At 39.9% G+C, this 24,664-nt stretch overlaps 1 protein-coding gene across 2 annotated transcripts in view; it reads right to left on the bottom strand.

Annotated features, from left to right (window-relative positions):
- CFI (complement factor I) overlaps positions 1 to 24,664 on the bottom strand; it is a 42,056-nt gene that overhangs the window by 11,124 nt on the left and 6,268 nt on the right. Inside the window, exons 3-10 of one of the 2 annotated variants that reach the window (XM_036764700.1) lie at positions 20,171 to 20,318; positions 16,432 to 16,610; positions 13,661 to 13,774; positions 12,099 to 12,209; positions 9,275 to 9,298; positions 7,580 to 7,594; positions 7,104 to 7,133; positions 4,861 to 4,896 (exon numbers count right to left, since the gene is read on the bottom strand). In XM_036764700.1, coding sequence (XP_036620595.1) covers positions 4,861 to 4,896; positions 7,104 to 7,133; positions 7,580 to 7,594; positions 9,275 to 9,298; positions 12,099 to 12,209; positions 13,661 to 13,774; positions 16,432 to 16,610; positions 20,171 to 20,318 — 657 coding nt within the window. The remainder of the gene's footprint in view (positions 1 to 4,860; positions 4,897 to 7,103; positions 7,134 to 7,579; positions 7,595 to 9,274; positions 9,299 to 12,098; positions 12,210 to 13,660; positions 13,775 to 16,431; positions 16,611 to 20,170; positions 20,319 to 24,664) is intronic. The other variant, XM_036764701.1, reaches the window with a different exon arrangement.

Genomic DNA, 24,664 nt, shown 5'->3' with positions numbered 1-24,664 from the left:
ATGACTATAGAAATGACTATACAGTTATCACTTGATTATCCCCACTACTGAAAGGGATCAGAATCACAGGTAATGCAATGTCATTATATTCACAAATTACATTTGGATTTTCAGGATATTATGTGTTGTTACAGAGGTTACTTTCTCAATTTAGTTTTTCTTGGTCGAGATTTCACATTTAATTTTCTAAGTACACACCAACTCAGGCCTGCACAACCTGTGGCCTATAGGCAGTTTATGGCCCTCAGGCTGCTGCAGCCTGCCAAAGGATTTCAAGTGACCTGTGAAAAATGCAGAGAAAAACATCCTTTGTATGTAGAGGAGATCCTTTGGCACTGTGAGCAGCCAGGTTTGTTCAGGTCTGCACTAACTGATGGGAGGGGAAGACGGCCTAGTATTGGTTACAGAAAAAATCTAGACTGGGATTAAAAATATATAATCCTCTTGTAGATAATAGAGAGTTGACTATATGTACATTGTACAATACTACTAGTATGTTCATGTTTTAAATAATTAAAGATGTTACTTCATTAGCCTAAGGATGACCTGAGGTCATCAGACACAGTCTCAGAAAAAAAAGAAGAAGCTCTGTGGCTAAATGCTTCTTGTTTTAAGATGAACTGTTCCATATGGCTGAATTTGATGCCAATGTCTACTTCAGAAGCAATTCAATTTTGAACTGTAAAGTTCAATAACTGTATTATTTTGTAAAGATATGAGCCTAAATAGCGCTTCTAGGGCTTTATCCCAAAGAGATCATAAATGGGGAAAAATATTTATAGCAGCTCTTTTTTGTGGTGGCAAAAAACTGGAAAGTGAGGGGATGCCCATGAATTGGAGAATGGCCAAACAAGCTGTGATATATGAATGTAATGGAATACTATTGTGCAATAAGAAATGAGGAGCAGGTGGACTTCAGAAAAACCTGGAAAGACTTATATGAACTGATGTTGAGTGAAGTGAGCAGAATCAGGAGAACATTGTACACGATAACAGCAACATTATGCAATTATTGACTTGGTTAGACTTAGCTATTCTTAGCAATTCAAGGACCTAAAACGACTGCAAAAGACTCATGATAGAAAATGGCATCCACATCCAGGGAAATATGGAGTCTGAATGCAGATCAAAGCACACTATTTGCTGCCTTGTTTTGTTTTGTTTTTTCTTTTTCATGGTTCCTCCCATACATTCTAATTCTTCTTCTATACTACATGACTAATGTTGTATATGTTTAATAAGAATGTATATGTAGCGCCTACATTGGATTGCATGCTGTCTTGGGGAGGGGTGACGGAGAAAATTTAAGCTTATGGAAGTAAATGTTGAAAACTAAAAATAAATTAATTTGTTAAAAAAAGTTTTGCCACCAAAGTTCTTGACACTAAAAAATTGGTTCAGTATCAGAAATGGGCATAGTTCTACCAGTGGAAATGACTTTGAAGAAGATGCAATCATTTGCTTTGCCACTGTGCCCTATGACACATGTGCACGTGACCTTTCCATCTGACTTGCAGCTGAAACCTCCTATATGAGTTGTCATCTTCCTTGTTAGATTACGAATTCTTCGAGAGTGCAAACTGTGTGCTCTTTTCTATCTGTATGCCCAGCACTTAACACAGTGCTGTGCACATGCTAAATGCTTAATAAATGCTTTTCATTCATTCAAAGGAAAGAAGACATGAGCCTAGTTAAAGTATTCGGATGGAAACAAACACTGTTCTGGAATAATTATACAAGGATGATGATAACAACTAATATTTATAAAGTGCCTACTATGTGCCTGGCATTCTGCTAAGCAATTTACAACTATTTCATTTGATCCTCACAACAACCCTGGGATGTGGGTGCTATTATCATCCTCATTTTACAGATGAGGAAACTAAGACAAATCGAGGTTAAATGACTTGCCCAGGCTAATACAGCTAGTAAGTGTCTGAGGCTGGACTGGAATTCAAATCTTCCTAATTCCATGCCTGGCACTCTACCGAGCATACCACCTAACTGCCAGAATTCAGAAAGGTATATGGTATGTCCTATTCAGAAATTATGAAAAATAGAATCTGGATGGGACCTTAGGCATCACCTAATCTGACTTGTTTGTTTGACAAATGAAGAAACCGAGGGTTTGTTAAGGAAAAGGACTTGACCAAGAGAATACCACTTCTAATAAAAGTACTGAAATTAGAAGCCAGGCTTCCTGACTACCAGACCAAGTGTTTTTTCTATTATATTATGTTGTTGCCACATAAAAAGGAACTCTACTTGTTTCAGCATCAGGACTCTGGTTAGAAATAATTCTAATTTTTTTCCAATTTTGAAACATAATGGCATATACACACATCACAGAGAAAAGCAGACTTCCAAAGAGAATGAACGTCTTTGCCTTTCCAAACACATTTGGGTTAAAGCTCACTATGTCTGACCAAAAATGTATGTGTGACTTGGAAAAACCTAGAAGAAAGAGAAAGTTTGACTAAAAACAACTGTTTTCATTTCTCGATCGGCTACATAAAAGGGGATAGGGATTGGGCTTGTGATATCATTAGTATAAGGAACTCCCTAGATGAGGAAATACCCTTTGCCAATACAGGTCAGCACTTTCTCCACAGCTAGTAGTCTTACAGAGTTGCGAAGAGGTTGTGATTGTCCAGGGCCACCTGGCAAGACATGAACCTGGGTCTTCATGGCGTCAAGACTGGTGCTCTGCTACCCCATGCTGCCTCTACACAAAAGCTCACTTAGCAATAAGAAGCAGTTGTTAGGATTACACTACCAGCGGTCAATATCAGCTTTGGCTGTTTTTTGTTTTATGTTTTTTTTTCTTTTTTCCTGGAAGGGTAGGAAATGGTAGTTCAGTACAGAGATATTTTTGTCTTTCTTTAAATAGATCAAGGGGGCAGCTAGGCGTTGCAGTGGATAGTGCCGACCCTGGAGTCAGACCTGAGTTCAAATCCAGCCTCAGACACTTACTAGCTGTGTGACCCATGGTCAAGGACCTTAACCCTGTTTGCCTCAGTTTCCTCATCTGCAAAATGAGCTGGAGAAAGAAATGGTAAATCACTCTTAGTAGCTTTGCCAAGAAAACCCCAAATGGGGTCACCAAGAGTCAGACACGACTGAAAAAGATGGAACAACAACTCAAACGTCACAGTTTTAAGTGATCCAGCCAAATGGAGAGGTTCAGGGTGTGTCTATAGATGCTTCAGCATCTAATGAATGAAATGTATAATAGGAAAGAGAGACAGGTAGGTCCTGAATCAAAGTGTGGGCTAGCTCATGGGTGGCACAAACACATTGATATGCACGAAATGTTAGAATGTCAGTGTAGATCACAGGATCACAAGGGCAGGAGTAGAAGAGATCTTGGAGATCACCCAGTCCAAAATCCACATTTCACAAATTAGGGAATGAGGCCCAGAGAGGAGAACTGACTTGCTCCAGGTTATTGGATTGGTGACTAGGTGGCACAGTGAGTAAAGCTGGGCATGGAGTTAGGAAGATGTGAGTTCAAATTGCACCTCAGACCCCCCAAGAGCTGTGTGACCCCTGGGTAAATCACTTAACTTCTGCTTCCATTTTCTCATCTGTACAATAGGGATGATGATACATAACCTCACAGGGCTACTGTAAGGATCAATGACATAATATATGTAAAGTACTTTGCAAACCTTAAAGCAGGGCTGGGGAACCTGTGGCCTTGAGGCCTGAAACAACAATGTTGCTAGTGCTACTGGGGCTGTGTAAGACCTATAACACCAGCACACAGGAGGGCTGCCAGCACAGGTTCTTTGAACTGCTTTTCTAAGGAAAGCAACCTTAAGGGGTTAACAATCTCACTTTAATCAAACATACACATATCACTCACTTAGTTCAGGGGGAAAAGCCAGCACCCTGATCTTCAGAGCAAATACAAACAGAAATGACAAACAGAGACATTATAAACAGACCAAATCGTAACACATAGTTACCAGAGAAGCACCAACATCTAGGTTTTTTCAAAGCCGGTGGCTCCAGCGGCTACCGAGAGTCTCCACATCAACAGCTCTTCCAGTGAGTGAGAGCCCCCAAACAAAACACTTAACTTCTGAGTTTATACACCCTGTTTAGGGTCAAAGGGCATCACAACCATGAGACTCAAAACCATGCGATGCTTCTTCAGACATCACAGCAATGTGACTCAAACCTATGTGAACTAGGCTTTCCCTTGATGTAAGCAGGTCATCAAAGACTCAGAATTTAATCAAAGAATCAAAGGCCAGACTCATCAAAGGCACTTGATTACTTAAGTGCTCCAAAAGAGAAAACAGTAAAAAAGTCCCACCTAAATTAACAATACAAGGCCACATGTGGCCTTCTAGGTCCTTGGGCTCAGCCTTTTGTCTGAGTCCAAGTTTTACAAAACAAGTCCTTTTATTATGGGGATTTGTTCTGTGAAGTTTAGATTCAGTCAAAGGGTGACACTTGAGGGCCTAGAGGGTCACATGTGGCCTCAAGGCCAAAGGTTCCCCACCCCTACCTTAAAGCATTATGTAAATGCTAGTTATTATTATCATTATTATCGGTAATAAGGGTAGACCTCTGTCTTACTTCACCTAATTTTATATTTAAGAAAAAGGAACCTCTGTAGTGGATTTATGGGAGGACAAAGGCAAGAACTGCAGGTAATGAGAAGGTAGACATAGGCTGTATTCTGTTTCAGGGGAGGGAAAACTCATACCAAAGAGATGATAGATCCATCATAGTTTCAAAGCAATATAAATCAACAAAGTCATTCATTGCTATCAATTGCCCATTACAGATATATTCATATACATAGCTTGATCAATTAGCAGAAGCAGAAAGCTTTAAATAACCTACCTTCATCCATATTAGCACTCAATATTTCAGCTTGTTCTAGCAAAAAAAAAAAAGATCCAAACGGATTTGCACATTTTAGTCATATTTACAATGAAAATTGGGATCATTTAAGTTTAATACTCTACACATTTTGTAGCTTCATGATGAGTTTCCTACAAACGTGTATTCCCTTAAAAACAAAATGGAAAGTCTTTCACCTTTATTCCTTATCTGCAGAAGGCAAAATCTGTGCAGTTCAAGATGATTACCTAGAAATTATGATGACTTTGGATAACTGGATCAGCACTTTAGAGGTCACCTAATTCAACCCACTCACTTCACAGAGGAGGAAACTGAGACCTGGAGAGATGAAATAATTTGCCCAAGGCACACAGGCACCAAGTCTTGTGCCCAGAGTAGACAGATGGGATAGGTTATTGGCTTTGTTGGGAGATAATGCCCTTCTCTAAGCTACCAAGTTGATCTTCATGCATTTTGAAAGGTGCCACCACACCTAAATATTTGATATGTGGATCATATAAACATATCATCTCATCTCACCGAGGGACTTTTTCTTTAGCTTCTTTTGGACCAGAACACTAATTTTATCAGAGCATTGATTAAGGAATTTCTTGACTGGGAATTAGTTCCCTACTCTAATGTTTCAGACTAGTTTCTCCTGGTGAGTAATATCCTCAATCAGTGCTGACAGGCACCTCTTCACAATTTGCAGTGTTGGAGAGTTGTCTGGAATACTGAGATTAAATGATTTGCCAAGCTGCAAGGGAGTGCTGAGTCTTCATCACAAATCCATCTTTGATTTGCAGTGCTGTATACAAAAAGCCTCCTCTAGGAGGCTCATAGGTAGAACTTGAACCTAGGTCTTCCTGGTTTCCAGACTGGCTCTCTATCTATTATACATTTCCTCTCTGCATAACAGAGTATATGCATTTCATTGGTCAGGTATCTGGAATGCTGCAGGCAAATGTGAACTCCACCTTCTTCCTTTTACAATCCTTTAAAATGACGAATGACAAATGGGGTAGCTAGGTGATGCATTGAATAGAGCACTGGGCCTGGAGTCAGGAAGACCTGAGTTCAAATGTGACCTCAGACCCTTACTAGCTGTGTGACCTTGGGCAATTCACTTAACCCTGCTTGCCTCAGTTTCCTTATCTGTGAAATGAGCTGGAGAAGGCAAACTACTCCAATATTCCTGCCAAGAAAATACCAAAAGGGGTCATGAAAAATTGGACATGACTGAACAACAAAATGACAAGAATTAATTTTGTGTCCACTGTGACATTTTAGAACATTACAATTGCCAAAATGAGGTTCAAGTGTCTAATATGCACTGTTTAGTTATGTCTCACAAGGCAGGCTACAAAAGTGGAAATGGTTGAGTTCTGAAGGATGGTTGCACCGCCATGATGCTGCCTTGCTTCCTCACTGCCCTGTGTTCTCTGGGAGAGATTGCTGCATGCAATCCTTATTATCTGTGATGGGGATTTTTTTCCTCCTGGCTACTGGGCTTCTGAGGTACTACTGAGAGCTTGCAGGGGTCTCAATAGTACTTTCCTGGGCTAAATCCCAATCATTACAAAGCCATGTCAGAAACACAGAAACTCAGCATTGGAAAGGACCTCAGACACCATGCAGGCCAAAGAGACCTGAATCAAAATCCCCTCTTTATCACAGTATCATAGATTTAGAGCTGGAAGGTACCTCAGAGGTAATCAGATGCAACCCCCTCATTTTGCAGATGAGGAAGCTGAGGCCCGCGGAGGCTAGGTGACTTAGGATCTTAGAATCATAGCTCTAGAGCTGGAGGAGACATTGGAGGGGATGGAGTCCAACCCTAAGGTCACACAGGACGTGACAGCAGCAGGACTGGGATCTGAACCCAGGTACTCTGACTTGAAATCCAGGGCTCATTCCATTGCACCACACACTGTGCCAGATAAGTAGTCATCTGCCTTTGCTTGGAGAGCTCCAGTGATGAGGAACACAATACCTCTAGGCTAGGTTTGGAGGCTCTAATTGTTAGCAAGCTTTTCCTTACACCAAGCCAAAATTTGCCTCTTTGCCGCTATTCATTGGATGTTGCCCCACAAAAGTTTTTAAAACCATGGTTTACTCTAAAAACAAATAAATTTATAGGAAGGAATTACGAACAGATCATGTCTCTTTTTAAAAATTCTATATTCATGGATATCAAATCCACATAGAATTTTTTACTGTAAATGAAAGTAATAATACTTTACCTTGGCCTGCATGTTCAAAATTTCTAGTGCCTGGAAAAAAACCATCAAAATATCAATACAATGAAGAGAAAACCAAACAAGAATGCTATATAGTACTGCTGGTAGCTAAAAGCGTATATATTTTAGTATGTCAAGCGTATAAATCAAAGTCTAGAGCAGAGGCCTGCACTATGATTTTCTCTAAGATCATCGTGATCCATACGACCATAGGTTGCATTTAAGCAGAGGACACAAGCCAGAAATAAATCTCTCATGGTCTCAGATAGCAAGACTTATAGAACTGTTGCTGATCTGCACTGGTAGAGGGAGAAACCACAGTTCTAGATAAATATATACATCCCTCCATCCATATATACATCTATACTTGTATTCTCTCTTTATAATTTAAAATACTGTATAGTGTACTCTTTCAAATACTATATAAAGTGTTGTTTTTAGTACTGTATAATGAATGATGAAATAAATAGAATATTTACCTTGAACTTCAGAGTCTGTCAGGTCCACATACAATAAAAAAGCAAGATGAAGTATATATGATGAGAATACAATATATAATACATGAAAAAATGACCCCAATTATAGATCATGTGGTTTTATGCAAGCCAGATTTGGGAAGAAAATATAAATAATAATATTGTTTTTATAATTGTAAAATTTTCTATGCTTTTTTTTTTAGAATGGCAAGAGAAATTATAGAATGGATTATTTAGGTCAATATCAAATTCTATTAGATGTATTTTTAGGGATGCTGTTAGCATTGCTTTAGACTAACTCTAGAAGAGCTTGGCAGAGCAGTGAGTCAGATGGAGAACAGGGTTAACATAGACCCAAGGTGCTCATTAGGGCCAGAATAACAATGAATGGAGTCAAAAACAAGGTCCAATACAGGGATAAAGGAATGAGGCAAAAAGCACGTCCACCCTAGGCATTAGCAATTAACCCTTTCCCTAGTCTATCCATCTCCTAGCTCTTCAGCCTTTGGTCCCTCCCTAGTCCAGAAGTTCATGATTATACTAATTACCTATGCATTTATTCCAGAAAGGGGTTAAATGTGGGAGTGTTGATAAGAATCCCAGAAAACTTGGCCAAGTCAGTTGTGGTTTGAGGGACATGTAGAATTAGATTTGGATTTAGAGAAAATCCATTCTAGGCTCCAGACTTTACTAAGAGGCTCAGCCAAGTAAAAGAACCAACACTGACCCTTTCTCTCCTATATCTGGCAAGTCACCAATCAACAAAGACAAAAACAAAACAGTCTCCGCCCATAGGGAGCTTACGTTTTGTCAGAGGAGACTATATGGAACAAAATACATCATTTTGCAGGTGAGTGGGTTTTGTTTGGGGCAGGGACAGGGAGAGACAATTGCAGTTTGGGGGAGGGTCTAGAAAGCTTCATATAAAGGTGATATTTGAGCTGAGCTCTGAAGGAAATCTCACTACCTCGGAGCATGGCAGAAGAGGCAGTATGGAATAGTTGTTAGGGCACTAGCATGGAGTCAAGGAGACCTCCTTCCAATCCCAAGTGAGACACTCCCTGACTGTGTGAACCTGGGCAAGTCTGGTAATCTCTCTGAGCTGCAGGTTCCTTATTTGTAAAATGAGGTGGTTGGCCTCAGTGGCCTCTCAGACCCCTCCTAGCTCCAAGTCTATGGTTCCACGATCTCCTGAAATCATCGGCATGGTCGGTGTTGCCATCATGAGGTTAAGAATGGGTCTCAGTCACTGCTTTGAGTTGGTCTTGGGTGGTGTTCTCCCCCTCCTCCCCCTCCTCCTCCCCCTCCTCCTCCCCCTCCTCCTCCCCCTCCTTCCCCTCCTCCTCCCCCTCCCTTCTTCTCCTCCTCCCCCTCCTCCTCCTCCTTCTCCTCCCCCTCCTCCTCCTCCTTCTCCTCCTCCTCCTCCTGCTTCTCTTCCTCCTCCTCCTCCTTCTCCTCCTCCTCCTCCTCCCTAACATTTATATAGCACGTCAAACTTTCTAAAGTGCTTTATAAATAATATCTCCTTTTGTCCTCACAACAACCCGGGGAAGTAGCTGCTAATATTATTCCCACTTTACAAATAAGGAAGCAGAGACAGACGACAGTTCAGTGATTTGCCCCAGGGGCACAGAGCTAGTAAAGATCTGAAGCTGGATTTAAATTCAAGTCTTTTTGACTCAAAGTCAGAATATTTACCTTGAACTTCAGAGTGTCCCAAGCCTAGAAATAAAGCACAAGTATTTCAACCTAGCAAAGCCAATTTTTTTAAAAAAATTGAACTGTTTAAAAAAAAACAAACTTGTGTGCATGTGTGTATGTGTGTGTGTGTGATATCTGTATATTCCAGTACCTTATACACTAGCAATATAACAAAATCTGTTGTACACCAAATTTATAGCCAGCTTTTAACCTGCACTACTAAAATGAAGGCTGTGTACCAGATAAGGGAAATTCATAACCTATTTAATCATTGTTCCTGTCTTCTTTCTCAAGCCCTTCTTTACAGGAAACGCTAAGGAGCAGCTATTATTATCATTATTAAAAATAGGAGCTGTTGAGCATCCTCTGCTCTCCTTTGCTTTTCCCTGGCAGTGCTAACCATGAGAGCTGTCCCTATAGGCAAGGGCCACAGGCTGCACACAAGCAGGGTAAAGCTCTGTCTGGATTTGTGGTAGTGACAACCGACTGCAGATGTCTTTATGTATTTGACATGATGATAACTCGGGTCCTTATTTTGTAGCTAATGAGATTTGGCTAATTATTTCTGATAAGCTAACAAAGCACATACCTACAACTTTGACTTGAGATTATTTAAATGCTAAGAATAAAACACAAAATATCTTTGCTGGGCTTGAATGGTCAAGCCCAAATATTATAGTTTTAACTGCCAGAAATGCTGACTTTACTGATGGAAAAAAAATGAAAAAAAAAATCTTTTTGTCCCCAACTCCAGAAATCCATCCCCCCACCCCAGCCACATCGCCCGAGGATAGAAGGCCTTAGGGCAGGCTTGAAGGGACACCGAAGGATATTTGAATTCCACCCAACAGCATACTCCAATTTAAACTTGCTAATTTTGAGAAATGAGATTTTGCTAAGTACACTATCGTACTGGAGGTCCCAACTTCTAGTTAGTACCAAAACATCTGTAACGATCATCCAGGAATACCTGTGTTAGGCACATGAACAAAAAGTTTGTAATAATAATTTTACCCCAATTCTCCCTCCAGTCCATGTGCAGGGAAGCAAAGAGAAGTTTGATCTTGGCATTTCAATGTTTACTTGTATGCCCCTTGGACACTTGAACTACACTTTTCTGAAGTCAAGTTAACAAATCAACAAGCATTTATTAAGTGCTTACTATGTGCCAGGCCTGTGTTAAACACTTGGGATAAAAAGACAAAAAACAGTCCTCGCTCTCAAGAAATTCACAGTGCAATGGGGGAAATGAGAGAGTACTATGATGTATATGAAGAAGAGGTTGGGAATTCCTACATTAGACAGATCAAGCAGAATATCACATTGGTCTAAATATAGTTATACCTCTCCCTTCCCAGCCTCTTCCCACTCTGGTTTGGATATGGAACCCAGGTTTCAAACCTAGAGCATTCACATATATCATTCATTATTGGTGGAAAGAACGGTTATTCAAAGCTGATTGCCTTCAAGAGGGCAGGGTAGTCAAGGAGCTTAGGAGAGGAATCACATTCTTCATTCCTTCCTTGAGGGATGACACAGAAAATTCTAGACTCTTCAGGGAGAGACCCATGGAGTGAGAGAACAAACTGTGGAAATCAGGGACATGATGGGGAGCCAGCTTTCTCCAACATGTCTGCCTTCAAAAGTTTGTTCTCTCTCCATGGATCTCTCCTTGAAGAGAGTCTGTGACTGCTCTCTCAAAGCAGGGAAAAGGAAAATATGTCCTCTCCAAAGCTCTGCCAACTCTGTCCCTCACAAAGCTTTGTGTCATCATTCTCTTCACCAGTGAAGAGAGTTTTAAGCAAATGTTCCAGATTTGAAATGTGGGTTGCATAATAAAACACAAGCGTGGTCTACAACCCCATTCTTGGAAGTGTAAGACACCTGAAAATCCTCAAAGTGGGAAAAGTTTTCCTGAAACACTACTGAGACCTGGCAGAATTTTATGCCAGGTGTCTCTGTTGTTGGTGCTGCAAGATTAAGGAGGCAAGTCCCCACTGCTAAGATGCTAACTGAAGGCCAGCATCCTGACCTCTCCCAACATACTTAGAGATAGTCATTCCACTGCATATGGTCTCTCTTTCCCCTGCTAGCATGAACCAGCAACCTGAGGGTCTTACCCTCCCAGTTTGATTTTTTTTTTCTCTAATTAAAGGGGCCTTCCCTTGATTCACTTCTCAAAGAGGCCTATTCACTGAATGGGTGTTATCTCACTCAAAGTGAGAACCTGAAAAGGACTTAGCCTAAAAGGGCCAGGGTCTCCCATTGCATCCTGGGCCATCTCCAGTCTTCCCAGTGAATATCTGGCCACTGGACCCAGATGGCTCTGGAGGAGAAAGTGAGGCTGGTGACCTTGCACAGCCCTTGTTCACTCAAATCAAAGTCAGCTGCAAGTCACGTCATCATTTCCCTGATGCCACGGTCCTATTCGAGAACGAAGGACAAACACACAACACTAAACTACTGGGATGTGTGATGGAAGACAGCGTTCCTCTCCCTAAAAATTCTGTTTGCATATTTGCTGGCAGCTTGACACCTGACTCCTTTCCCACCTGTGGATTATTCAGGATGCTACGACGTCAGTGTCCCAAGTGGTAAAATTTCCAAAATTTGAAACTAAGATGAACTTTTCATGTTTGTAAGCCCTTCAAAGTTGCTCCACAGGTTTCTCTCCAGTAGGTCAGCTTTTTTTTTTTTTCTGTAATGGAGTGGCTATGAATAACCATTCTTCCCCCAGTGTATGTTCTTTTCAAAGATAGTTCATTTTAGAGATAAGATCTATATTCAAGCCAATACAGGTGATTATAAAGTTCCAAATTACCTTCACAATTCACTTCATCATCTCCTTTGATGCAGTCCATTTCACCATTACATTGATATTCTTTTGGAATACAAACACCTGATTTACAATGGAAACCTCCACTTCTGCACCCTGTAAAAAAATGTTTTTTATATATACATATATATGTGTGTGTGAGATATATCACATATGTGTTACATATTATATATATGGAGAGGGTTGTCATTTCTTAAAACTGAAGAAAATGAAATCTTAAAGTGAATTTATACATTTTTTTAAACAGGGAAGAAAGTAACCTAAATATGAACACTGACTTTGCCACTAACAAGCTTTGTAATCGTAAATAGTCATTTAGTCTCTCTGGATATCAAGTTCTTATTCTGTAAAGCACAAGGGTTAGACTCTAGCTGCTAAGGTCCTTTCCTGCTCTAAGATTCCATGAATTTAAAAAAAAAAAAAGAAAGGACAGACATTTTGTCCTTACAAAAACGTCTTGTTTACATCATCCCAACAAGTCCTATAATACCCATTTCACAGTCTTTTCTGTATAGTTCTACCTCTAGGTTGGTTTGGGTTTAGCCACAGCCTGAAGGACAGCCCTGTGACTTTTTACAATTTATACACACACACACACACACACACACACACACACGTATATATACACATACATATATACACATACACACACATGCATATATATATATATATATACACATACACGTGCGTACACACACACACATATATATATGCACACACATATTTACACAGAGAGAGAGGTGACTCTAGATTGATGGAGAGGAAAATAAGATAAAGAGAGAAGGTACAGACTCTGGGCATGTGGGAAGGCGATGGCACCTCAACATGGCCCTTGATTCTCAGGGCTTGATCTTCTAGAGATTGCTAAGGATGGGCATGAGAAAGTTTGAGATCGTTCTTACCCCAGCTGAGTTGAGATTTCATCTCAATTCTGGGTCACAGAACCTTTTAAGTTACTGTGTTCTATTGCCTAAACCAGGGGTGGGGAACCCTGTGGCCTCAAGGCCACATGTGGCCTTTTAGGTCCTTGGGTGTGGCCTTTTGACTGAGTCCAAATTTTACAGAACAAATCCCCAAACTAATCTGTATGACCTCCCTGATTCACTGCTTTCTTTGACAAATAAATTTGCTTGCTAACCATGATTCTATTTTGTATAATAAAGCATTTGGTGGGAGGAAAGCTAAAGTGACTGAGATCATCTAAGCTATTAGCCTCCGACTGTGGGGTGGAGTCATCTCCCCCTGGAATGACTAGAGAAAGTGGCTTTTATACTAACTCTCCCCTCTGAAAAAGAATCTCATGCCTAGGCTACAGATTTCTGATGTATAAAAGATGTACTGTAAGTCTAAGCCCAACAGCCCCCCTGAGATTGGAGAAGGATGGCATGAACACCCAGCCATGGTGATGTGGGACGATGGGGGACATTTCAGATCTCTCTAAAACTCCCTGTTAGACACAGGCACCCAATGTAAGTTGCCCAGGCTGTCATACTCCTGCACCACTTCTATCTAGTTAGGCGTGTTTTTCAAGGTAGATGTATTTGTACCTTTACAACACAGCTCATCACTTTGGTCTCCACAGTCATTGATGCCATCACAAGTTTGCTCCAGTGGAATGTACTTCCCATTGACACATGGGAATGAACCGTCATTGAGGAGGTCTGCCAAGCAAAGGTGAAGAAAAACATCCTTTAAAATTTATTCGCCTAAATGTGCCCAGATTTTCCCTTTGTGTTTGGGAATAAAAATGGGATAGACATCAAGTGACAAAGTGAAAGGTGTTGGAATTTCAGTATAGTATAGAAGTATAGGATTATAGAGTATAAATACAGAGCGGGAAGGGACTTCAAGGATCACCTAGTCCAGTCCACTCATTTTACTCTGGGCATGTGGGAAGGAAATGGCACCTCAACATGGCCCTTGATTCTCAGCACTTGATCTTCTAGAGCAGTCTCTAGACTAGACTTAGTCTCTAAGGGTGAGCATGAGAAAGTTTGAGATCATTCTTACCCTACCTGAGTTGAGATTCCATCTCATTCTGGGTCACAGAACAGGAAACTGAGGCCCAGAGTGATTAAGTAGCTTATTTTAGTAAGGAGCCAAGCCAGGAATTGAACCTAAGATATCTGAATCCAAATACAGCCCTTTTTATTCTACACCACACTGCCTCCAAATAATATAATAAACGTCTTCTGTGGGGTCCTACTGAAACCCCACCTGGTAGATTGTTAAAAGAGGTTTCCACTTTCTGAGGCAGGGCTTCTAGAATCAGGCACTTCTGGGCGTACTGCTAGATGATGGTACATATTAATTTTTATTCGTTCTTTTATTAAAGGTCTCTGTTTTCCCTTCCATGTGATAACACAGATCTTCTCTCTGAGGATACCATTACTTCTGCTGAATCATTAACTTGCCTCAAAAATGTCAAAGTTATTCCAAAACCTTGATTCTGTCTCTAAATTTAGTCTCACTCAGGAGCTTCCAGTGACTGAGCCTCCACACAGTGAGAAGACATTGCCAAGAGGCACAAAGATTAGTCAAGAGACCTCCCACATTAGTTTTCGATAGCAGAGTTACTGAGCTATTGTTTCTTGTCCATAAGATACTTTAAATCTCTTGGATATAGGTAGTTGGCCATTACAGCAGTCCACCTGGGCTAATGACATGGTCCTTCAAAGATTTAAGTACCATCCCTCCAGCAAAAAAAGTTTAAGTTGGTATTTGCATGGTAACTGAAGGTTTCTGGTAGTATCTTGGAAGAAAGAAGCTAGGGTAACACTAAAGAATCATATCTGTTACCCTCGTTTTTATCAAAGATTAGCTCAATTAGCACTTCATATGTGGGGCTTCTGGTGCCCTCCTCTGCCAAAAAAAAAATGACTTTCAAAACGTTTCTATCTGTTTTTACACACACATGCATCCATGATGTCCTTCTCATGTAACAGTAGCATAGGCTTACAGAAGTTTATAGGTTTGCTTTGCAAAGTGCTTTCTATGTTATTTTATCATCATGCCTTGACTTTTGGTTGCCTTCCTAACTCAAGTCTCTCCCCATTCCAATCCATCCTTCATTCAGCCATCAGATAGATTTTCCTAAAGCGTAGTCTGATCGTGTCACCCTCCTATTCAATGAACTCTAGCAGCTCCCTCCAGGATCAAATATAATATCCTCTGTTTGACTTTTCACAATCTAGCCCCTTCTTACTCCCATCTTACACTTCACTTTCTTCCACATTTCTATGATCCAGTGCGTCTGGCCTCCTTGTTATTTCTCGCACACAGCTGCCTCCTAAGCTTTTCTTCCTGTTTGTCCCCATACCTGGCACTCTCTTGCTTATCATCTCTACCTTATGGCTTCCCTGGCTCCCTTCAAGTCCCAGCTAAAGTCTCACCTTCTGTAAGAAAGACTTCCCCAGGCCTCCTTAATCTCAGTGCCTTCCCCCGGGACAGCGAGGTGTCGAAGTGGATAGAATGCCAGGCCTGAAGCCAGGAAGACTCATCTTCCTGAATTCAAATCTGGCCTCAGACACTTATTAACTGTGTGACCCTGGGCAAGTCACTTAACCTTGTTTGCCTCATATATAAAATGAGCTGGAGAAGGAAATGGTAAACCATTCCAGTGTCTTTGCCAAGAAAATCTCAAACGGACTCATGAAGAGCTGGATACAACTGAAAGACTGAACAATGGCATCTCTCCTATTAGTGTGTGAGCTCCTTGAAGATAGAACTGATTTTGCCTTTCTTTGTGTCCTCTGCAGTTAGCACAATGACTGGCATATAGTAGGTGAATAGTAATTGTTGGCTGACTGGCTGATTGATTTATGTAAGTTCTTTGGGGGCAGCAACCGTTTGATTGTCTATGTCAACACAGGAGCAGGATGGTCCTAGGCCCACAGCACTAAGTGTATACATTCTTCATAGTTGATTGAGTAACCTCTGAAATTCACATCATCATCATCTCCTTTATCTGTGACTGTTGGAGGGGTACCCAGAGCCTTTGATTTGAGCTTGGGCTACATATTTAGTAATGGATTAATTTAAAATAAATAATAACTAACACTTACATAGCATTTACTATGTGCCAAGCACTGTGCTAAATACTTTACAATTATTATCTCATTTGACCTGCAAAACAACACCAAGAGGTAGGTGTTCCATTTTATCTCCATTTTACAGACAAGGCAACTGAGATGAGCAGAGGTTAAGTCATCTGCCCAGCGCCACATGGCTAGTAAGTGTCTAAGGCTTGAGGCCCAGAGCTCTATCCACTGAACCACCTAGCTGCCCCTAAATCAAGGGCTAGGAATGTTCTACCAACCTGTTTCTTGTGCATGGCACACCACACCAGCCAAATCCTTGCTATTAGCCTTCCTTTTTGTTAAACCACATTCTGCCAAAGTGGTCTCCAATCCTCTACAATTGGCTTCCAAACAGTCGGTGATCTTGACATCAACATCATCAGGGAAATTAAATGTTTTCTTATAATCAACAGCTCCTCTGAGGGGATTCAAACAAGTAAATTAGTAAATATAATAAGTGAAAAAAAGAATAAGTAAAACTGGTGAGGGTAGCTTCCTAACTTTGCATTAATTAATCCAATTAATTAATTAAACTATCGTTTCTGAACTGTCTCAATGATTGAATGACATTGATTTTCATTACATAAGATTAAAAACAAGAATTACTTTTGTCAGTTTCCAGAACAGCTACATAGTATAGAGGACAGAGCTACAGCCTTGAAATACTGGCCTTTGAGTTCTACATTTTGGGCGCATCACTTAATTTCTCCTGGACTTCAAATGCACTCATTTGTAAAATAAAGATAGGAATACATGCTTTGCCCACTTCACAAAGGTGTTAAGAGGATCAAATGAAAATTTACATACACACACATATATAAACATATACACGAAAGTACTTTGAAAACTGTAAGATGTGAAAAGTATGATTATTACCTACTCTATGATAATTTAGGTTGAGTTTAAATCTAAGAGTGAACTATTTTTTAAAAATAAATTCGGCTTTCTTTAATTTTCACTTCACTGATTCTCTTCCTCCATCTTTTCACCCTTTGAGAAAGCAAACCCTCCCGCCAAAAGAAAAACAAAAACCTGTAACAAATATGTATAGTCAAGCAAAACAGATTGCTGAATTAGCCACGTATATCAGTAAAGCAGAATTCATGACTTCAAAGATAACCATGAATATGCCTCAATAGTCCAGAATTGCAGGATATAAGGAATTCTCTAAGTAGAAGGCAAAGGAGTTAAAGCATTTATTGAAACTCAAAAGTAGCAGACCCACAGACCAGTGTCCCCAATTCGACATCCTGGCAAGAACCTTCCAAGACCAGTATGCCCATCTCACAAGTGATCAGGAGGCCACAGAAAAACATTATGGCAGCAAGCCAAGCCATACTGGCGCTTCCTTCTAATGCCAGGACCCTCCAGCAAGAAGACCACCCACTGGCCTCAAGCCCCTGCTCAGCACTCTCCTGTCTCCATGAGGGTCAGTCCTGCTTTTTTGTAGTGCCAGCCGCCATCACCCCGCTTCCGTGGCAATCTCCAAGCTGTGTTCCAGCTAGCTGACTACTTTCTCTCTCCTTCAGCTCTTAACTGCTCTCTCCAACTGCCTCTTAGCTCGGCTCCAACCCTTCAGCAAGCTCCTCCCACCACAGACTTCCATTGGCTCTAGTCCTGGCCACTCCCCCCAGGACCCTGAGAGCCCCACCCCCAAAGCCCACTCAAATTGGGGGGGGGGAAGATCTTCTCATTCACTGATTGCCTTTACACCATATTCAAAAAAAAAGTATTTCAATTTGCATTCTGAGTCTATCGTATATTTTATCATGGAACCTCTATAAGGTAGGTTATTGAGTTGGTCAGACCTAGCAGTGAAGTACTTTTGTCAATCAGTGCTTTTCACATTACCGGTTCATGAAACCTTAAGGAATTCACAGACAGACTCAGGAGACCCATGAACTTGGACGGGAAAAAAATTACATTTTTACTTTCACTAACCTCTAATTGAAATTTAGCATTTCCTCCAATTATGAATGTAAGCAACAAACATTGTTTTAAGGTTCTGTTGGCTTTATCAAACTGCCAAAGGGCTCCATAACACACAAAAAAGGTTAAGAATCTCTACTCCATTCAATGGATTTCTTTTTCCCTCATAGAATTAATAGGAAGACTCTATTATCTGCACTGGCCTTTAAGTTGCAAAATGGGTATCTCTGTTCTAATATATCAACCACATATTACCATTACACTTCATTTAAACCATTATAGCTTCACTTCTTGTGAATTCTGAGGGATTTTTAGTTTTCCATCATCCTATTTTTCAGCTTAAATACCCCTGGAAGGGATTATATTTTAAGCACTTAATAACCAATATCTTAATTATCAGATAACTAAGGTGCTAGGATACGGAACTATCTGTTCATCAGCTGCAAGGAGATTGAAGATCTAATTGGATTTCTGCTTTTGGATCCTATTCCTTTTTATTTTTCTGTCTGCTTTGGGGTGTGGTAGAGACGTGCTAGCTCTTGAATAAAGGTTGGGTTAACGATAAAACCTAGTTAAAGATTTTAATCAAAGGCAGAAAGTTGACCTTAAAGAAATTTAACCTCCCTGAGGAGCTCCCAGACTCAGCATTGAAAAAAGGCATTATAAATAGGCAGTTTGCTATAACGGTTAACCTTGAAATTTAGTCAAGATATAGACAAGATACTTTTGACAAAGTAAATGAAGAGATCAGGCATCAGACTTGAGAAAAGTATGGAGGTAAGGACTATTTTGAAGCACCCATTATTGAAGAGACAGTGAAAGGGCTGGAGCAACTTTCCCTCTATTCTCCACTTTACCATGGAGAACAAAGTATTTTAATACCTTCTGCCCTAACCCCTAATCCCTTACAAAGATTGTGATGGTATGGGAGGGGGATCATACCCCCAAGATGCTGGAGGAAATGCTTACATTTTTATTCTTATTATATCTTTCAAGCAAATATCCTTTGTAAAAGTTAATCCAATGTAAAGTGGTTAAATGGAAGGGGATGCTAGTCACTGGGGCCCTAAAGCTGGGGGAACAAAATAGGTGGGTGCTCCAATCTATGGCAGAGAATAAAGACCCTCTAACCCCTCCAGGAAACCAGATAATCCTTGGAGGAGGGGATGGGGGAGGGTGTCAGAATATAACAGATGTGGCCCTTAGCCAGTGAGGGCAAAGGAACTCCTGTAACCTGTGCCAAGGACTGTGGTGGCTAGAAGTTTTTTTCTAGGTCTTCAGTAGGTATGGCTGCTGAGGAGGCTTTGCACCTGAAAGAATTTTCCAGGTCATATCTTGATGAAGTCTGATGGACGATGGCTGGGATGGAGGTTGGGGGAAGGCAGGATGGAAGTAGGGTCAGTAGTCTGGGGATGGAGCTGCTATACCTGAGACTTCTGGGCTCCAGGTTCTGGTGGCTCTCCACAGGGGTCTGAGGGGAGGAGGTGTTGTAACAGGTGGAGGCTGAGGTTCAGCTTGCTTGGCTCCTGTGTCTATCTGTCCCTAAGGCTACCTCGCTGCACCAGCTGGGCTAGCTTGTCTACCTAGTGAGGGGCAGCTGCAGGTGGTGGGGGGGAGGGGGATTCTCCCCTGAATTTTGGCTGTTGGAGCTGGGCTGGAAAATAGAGTGAGTGGTCTGGGGGTTGCTACTATTCCTAGGCTATCTCTATTTGGGTCTGAGGATATGTGGTGGTTGGGTGGTTGAGGTGGTAGCTGTGGTTTGACTCACCTATGAATGAGAAAAATGTGAAAGTAGTTGGAAGAAATATCAATGAGCCTGTAAATCATATGGATGAGTTCTCTGGATGTGTTCCCAGGTTTAGAGGAAGAAAGCTTGGAGAAAACTCATTCTTTTTCTTAAGCAAGCAAAGCCTAAAAGGTCAACGGGTTTTCGCAACTGCTGTGCAAAATACCATGTATAGTTTGTGACTACAATTAGAAAATCAGTAAGCACACAGATGGAGCCATAAACTCAACCTGGGGCAAAAATAACAACTCTATAACACTTACCCTTTAAACCCACGATATAAGCAGGCCACGTTTGCTTCAGTTATGCTCCAATTTTTTTTACATATGAATGCTGTAGTATTCCCAAGTTGTACTTCAACAAGTCCCTCTGACTCTGTATCTCCAAATTTCAAAGAAAGATCAAATTGGCCTAAAATAAAAACCGAGTCAATTAGTAATGGTAAAGCATTCACTTCCCTTGAGGTGAATTGAGTCACCAAGTTTATTTGCTGGGGTGGGAGAGCTGATGAGGAATTGCTCCCTTGCTAAGCTAGGCTGACATTCTTCCTGGCTGCTGCATGGTCTCCTCATCAAACATGGCTTCTACTTCCATTAATTCTGGAACTAGTGTTGTCAGTGGCACCTCAGATGTTCTCTTGTTCTCCTGATTGCCTGGGGGCTCCCCTTTCAAGATACTTCTGCACCTAATATCTAGAAAGAAGAAACCCAATGGGTGCAGAAGCACTATGCATTTATGAGCACATGGCTGATGGCTTCTAGTCCACCCAGAAAACCACAGTTTTTTACAATTCTTCCTCCTCATGTGAAAGCATGCAGGGAAGAGACCTAGAGAAAGTCCTCTGTAACCTTTTATATGCCCTCAGTTTCATGTCTATAGCCCACAAAAATCACACAGTAAGCCACCAGAAAACTGTCAGGTGATACCTATAAATGCTTTGAATGGGGGGGGGGATACCTCTATTATGTATGCATAGAGGCAGGCCCACCCATGTTCCGCATGGGTTGGAACTAGGCAAATCACATAAAGTAAACTCTAAGGACTTGTACCTTACCCATTTTATATAAAATATTTGGGACTTAACCTACCAAGATACACACACACATTATATAAATGCAACTTCAAAATGTTCTTTGTAAAAATAAAGCAAGACTAAAATAGCTAAAGAACTATTCAATGCTCATGGCTGGGTTATACCAATAAAATAAAAATTACAATGTTACTTAAATCAATCTACTGATTTAGTGTTGTATCAATCACCAAGGAATTACTTACAGAACTTGACAAAATAACAACAAAATTCATCTGAAGGAACAAAATGTCAAAAATTTAAAAAGAAAAAAGAGGGTCTAGCATTATAGGATTGTAAACTATAATACCATAAAATAGCAACCATGAAAAATGTTTGGTATTGTTTTTAAAAATTGAAAAGTAGATAACTGGGACAAAACTGGAAGTGAATAACCACAATGGGTCACTATTTGATAAGCTTAGTAAGATAAACTATGATGGGAATGACTTTCTGTTTTATAAGAACTGCTTGGGAATGCTGAAAAACAGTTTGACAGAAAATAAGTTTCCATCTATTTTTCATATTCTCTATATACCACATTAGTACACACTACACAAAAAATTACAGGAGAATGGGAGGAAATACCTTTCACTGTTATGTTTACTAAGAGAGTTCACAATCAGATAAGAAATAGAGGAGATAAAAAAGACAAAACTGACAATTTCATTCATATAAAGTAAAAAAGTTTACATGAACAAAATCACTGCTTCTGGAGTAAAAAGATAAGCTAACAGTTGGCAGAAAATCATTGCCTCAAGTATCTCTGACAAAGGTCTCATATCTAAGATGCATAGAGAATTGACACAAATTTATAAGAATAAGAGGCATTCCCCAAAGGAAAAGTGATTAGAAGATGTAAAAAAAAAATAGTTTTTTTGGTAGAAGGAATGCAACCTGTCAACATACAAACAAAAATGCTGCGAATCGCTAGTAATAAATTAAAATAACCTTGAGGTATCGCCTTTCACCTAACAAATAGGCAAAGATGATAGAACACAGGCAAATTAATCCACTGTTTGTAAAAGAGTGTAACCATTCTGCAAAATAATTCAGAATGCTACAATAAAAGTTCCTAAATCCTTCATGCTCCTGTAACTGTAAGGCAACAATAACAATGTAGATGATAATTGTCAAAATGCCTATGTGGTTCTGTATCACAAAGTATATGAGACTCTCCACATAGAAGGCAGAAGAAGGAAACCATTTATTCAGACGCCAGAGAACCATATCCTACAAGCCACTTATCCAGTTTTTTCTGTTACAACTATTTGCATTATTGATGACAGTAGAATCATCATACTTAGACTCTAATTGAGGCCTGGCACTAAACAGGATAAAGATGAAAAAAACAGCTGAGGCAGATGAAACATATGGGGAAGAAACCTACAGTCCAAGTGACATAATTTTGAAATGTTGAGGGTTAGATTCTCAAATAGGATCTAAATTACCCAGTAAAATATAAACTTCCCATCATTTGGGAACTGACTGAATGAATTACGGTATATACAAATGTAATGGAATATTATTGTACTCTAAGGAATGATAATAAAGATTGAGAGAAATCTGGGAAGATTAATACTAACTGATGCAAAGTAAAGTGTGCCGACTAAGATTACTTTTCTAATAAAGGTAACATTGTAAAGGAAAACAAGAACTCCGACCAATGTAATGACCAATCACAGCTCTGGAAGGCTGGTGATAAAGCATGCCTCCCATTTCTTATTGAAGAGGTAATGAACTTGGGTGAAAAATGAGACATGTTTACAGACATGATGGTTATGACACATTTATTTTTCTTGACTATACTTTTATTACAAGGCAGAGCTTTCATTGGGGAGGTAGTAATTGGAGTAGAGGATAGTCATATTAATGGAAAAAAAGGGAAGAGGAAATAAAAGAGTTAATGAAACATTTTTTAAAATTACAGAGGAGATCAGAGTGGGGTTCAAAGTGGACACCTAGACAAGCAGAACAATGTTGGCACCACCTTGATAAATTTAATGTAATATCAGATGTAAAAGATGTATGTAGAAGACTCATGTTTTCATGTATAAATCTTTTGCTCTTCTCTTTTTAAGGAAATTTTCTCATTTGTTGATGATTTTCTAGTTCATAATAAAATCTTTCTAAAAATGTAAGCTTCTACTTGTGTGACTTGGGACAAGTCACTTAACATACTTAGGCATCCATTTCCTCATCTGTAAAACGAAGGTCTTGGATTAGATTGGCTCCAGGGTTTTTTTCCCCTCTACATTTATGATTCTGTTACCCTTTCGGGCAGACACTTTTTGTTTTTGTATCCTCAGCACTTAAAGAATAGTAGGTGCTTAAAAATTGACTGCTGAATTGAAGTGAATTGATATTTCCAAGAAAGAACTAGGCCTAAAGCAAGCATTAGGGCACAAAAGACTTATAAACGAATGCAAAAAAGCAGAAATATTAAAAACAGCCTTTCATGACCACAATGCAATAAAAATTATGATCAACAAAGGGCCCCTAAAGAAAGGATTCAAACTTAAAGTAATTTAATCCTTAAGAATTGGTAGGGTAAAGAACAAATCATAGAAACAACAGATCAGTTCAACAATGAAATTCAAACAATTTCAAAATAACAATATACTACAAAACAGAATTTATCAAAATTTTTTCATATGGGCTAAAAAGTAGAAAAGTTTATCAGTGGTACAAATTAGGTTTATAATATCCAGAAGCAAATGAACATAGCACCATAGTGCCCATTAAGGCCAAGGATTCCAGCTACTAGGATAATGGCTGACTCTCTGACAAAGTCTGCTAGGAAAGCTGGCAAAAATTTAAACAAAAAAAATTTAAACAAACATGTCATACCATGACAAAGGTAACTTTAATTAGACCCCTATTTTGCTCCAATCAGTAATAAGTTTGGTGTGATTACACAGGAGTAAATGATTATTAGTGTTATACTTATCTAGTAACAGTAATATGCATTTAATCAGGCTAGTCACTTAATATTAATATAGGAATTACATATATTAATACATATTTTACATATGTTATATTTAGGGATAATTAGATAAGATAGATTCCTTTTTGTAATAGGCCCCAAACTTTAAATTACAAACTATAAGTTCACTGGTCAATAATCTGATATAAAACTCACTGGTTGTTATAAAGGTCACTTGCCTCACCATGAGAATGCTTTCTAGAGGCTTTCTGCCCTTTTGAGTGATGAGTACATGACCAAGCCCAGTGTGGGTGGGATGTCTTGATGTGATATGGAAATTCCCCCAACTTACTTTTATACTTCCAGAGCACCCTCTCTTGCTTGACATGAAGAGGGACCCATCTTATGACCACTTAGCAGAGATGAACCTTGCCTTGCCCAACCTGTGACTATCCATGCTGATGCATCATTTCTGGCCTGGCTGGAGGGTCAAAATCAAGGCCTATCAACCAATAAGACTCTATTTTATTTTGCTTCTTCTGTGTCTCTAGTTATCAAGCACTAATACTAAGGCTGTGGTCAGGGGGCATCTCAGATCATGAGGAAGATCTAAGGTCCACTTCATTAGAGGGGGCCATGGACCCTTTAATAAAGTGTTATTGACTTGGAGCTCTGCCTCAGTGGTTTTTCTTACAGATTGAACAATTTTGGATGCTATAACCCTATACTACAATGAGTTCCGAATTGACACAAGATATAAAA

Source organism: Trichosurus vulpecula, chromosome 6, assembly GCF_011100635.1.
Source record: "Trichosurus vulpecula isolate mTriVul1 chromosome 6, mTriVul1.pri, whole genome shotgun sequence".
Lineage (NCBI taxonomy): Eukaryota > Metazoa > Chordata > Mammalia > Diprotodontia > Phalangeridae > Trichosurus > Trichosurus vulpecula.
This window is presented reverse-complemented; position numbering and strand designations above follow the sequence as displayed.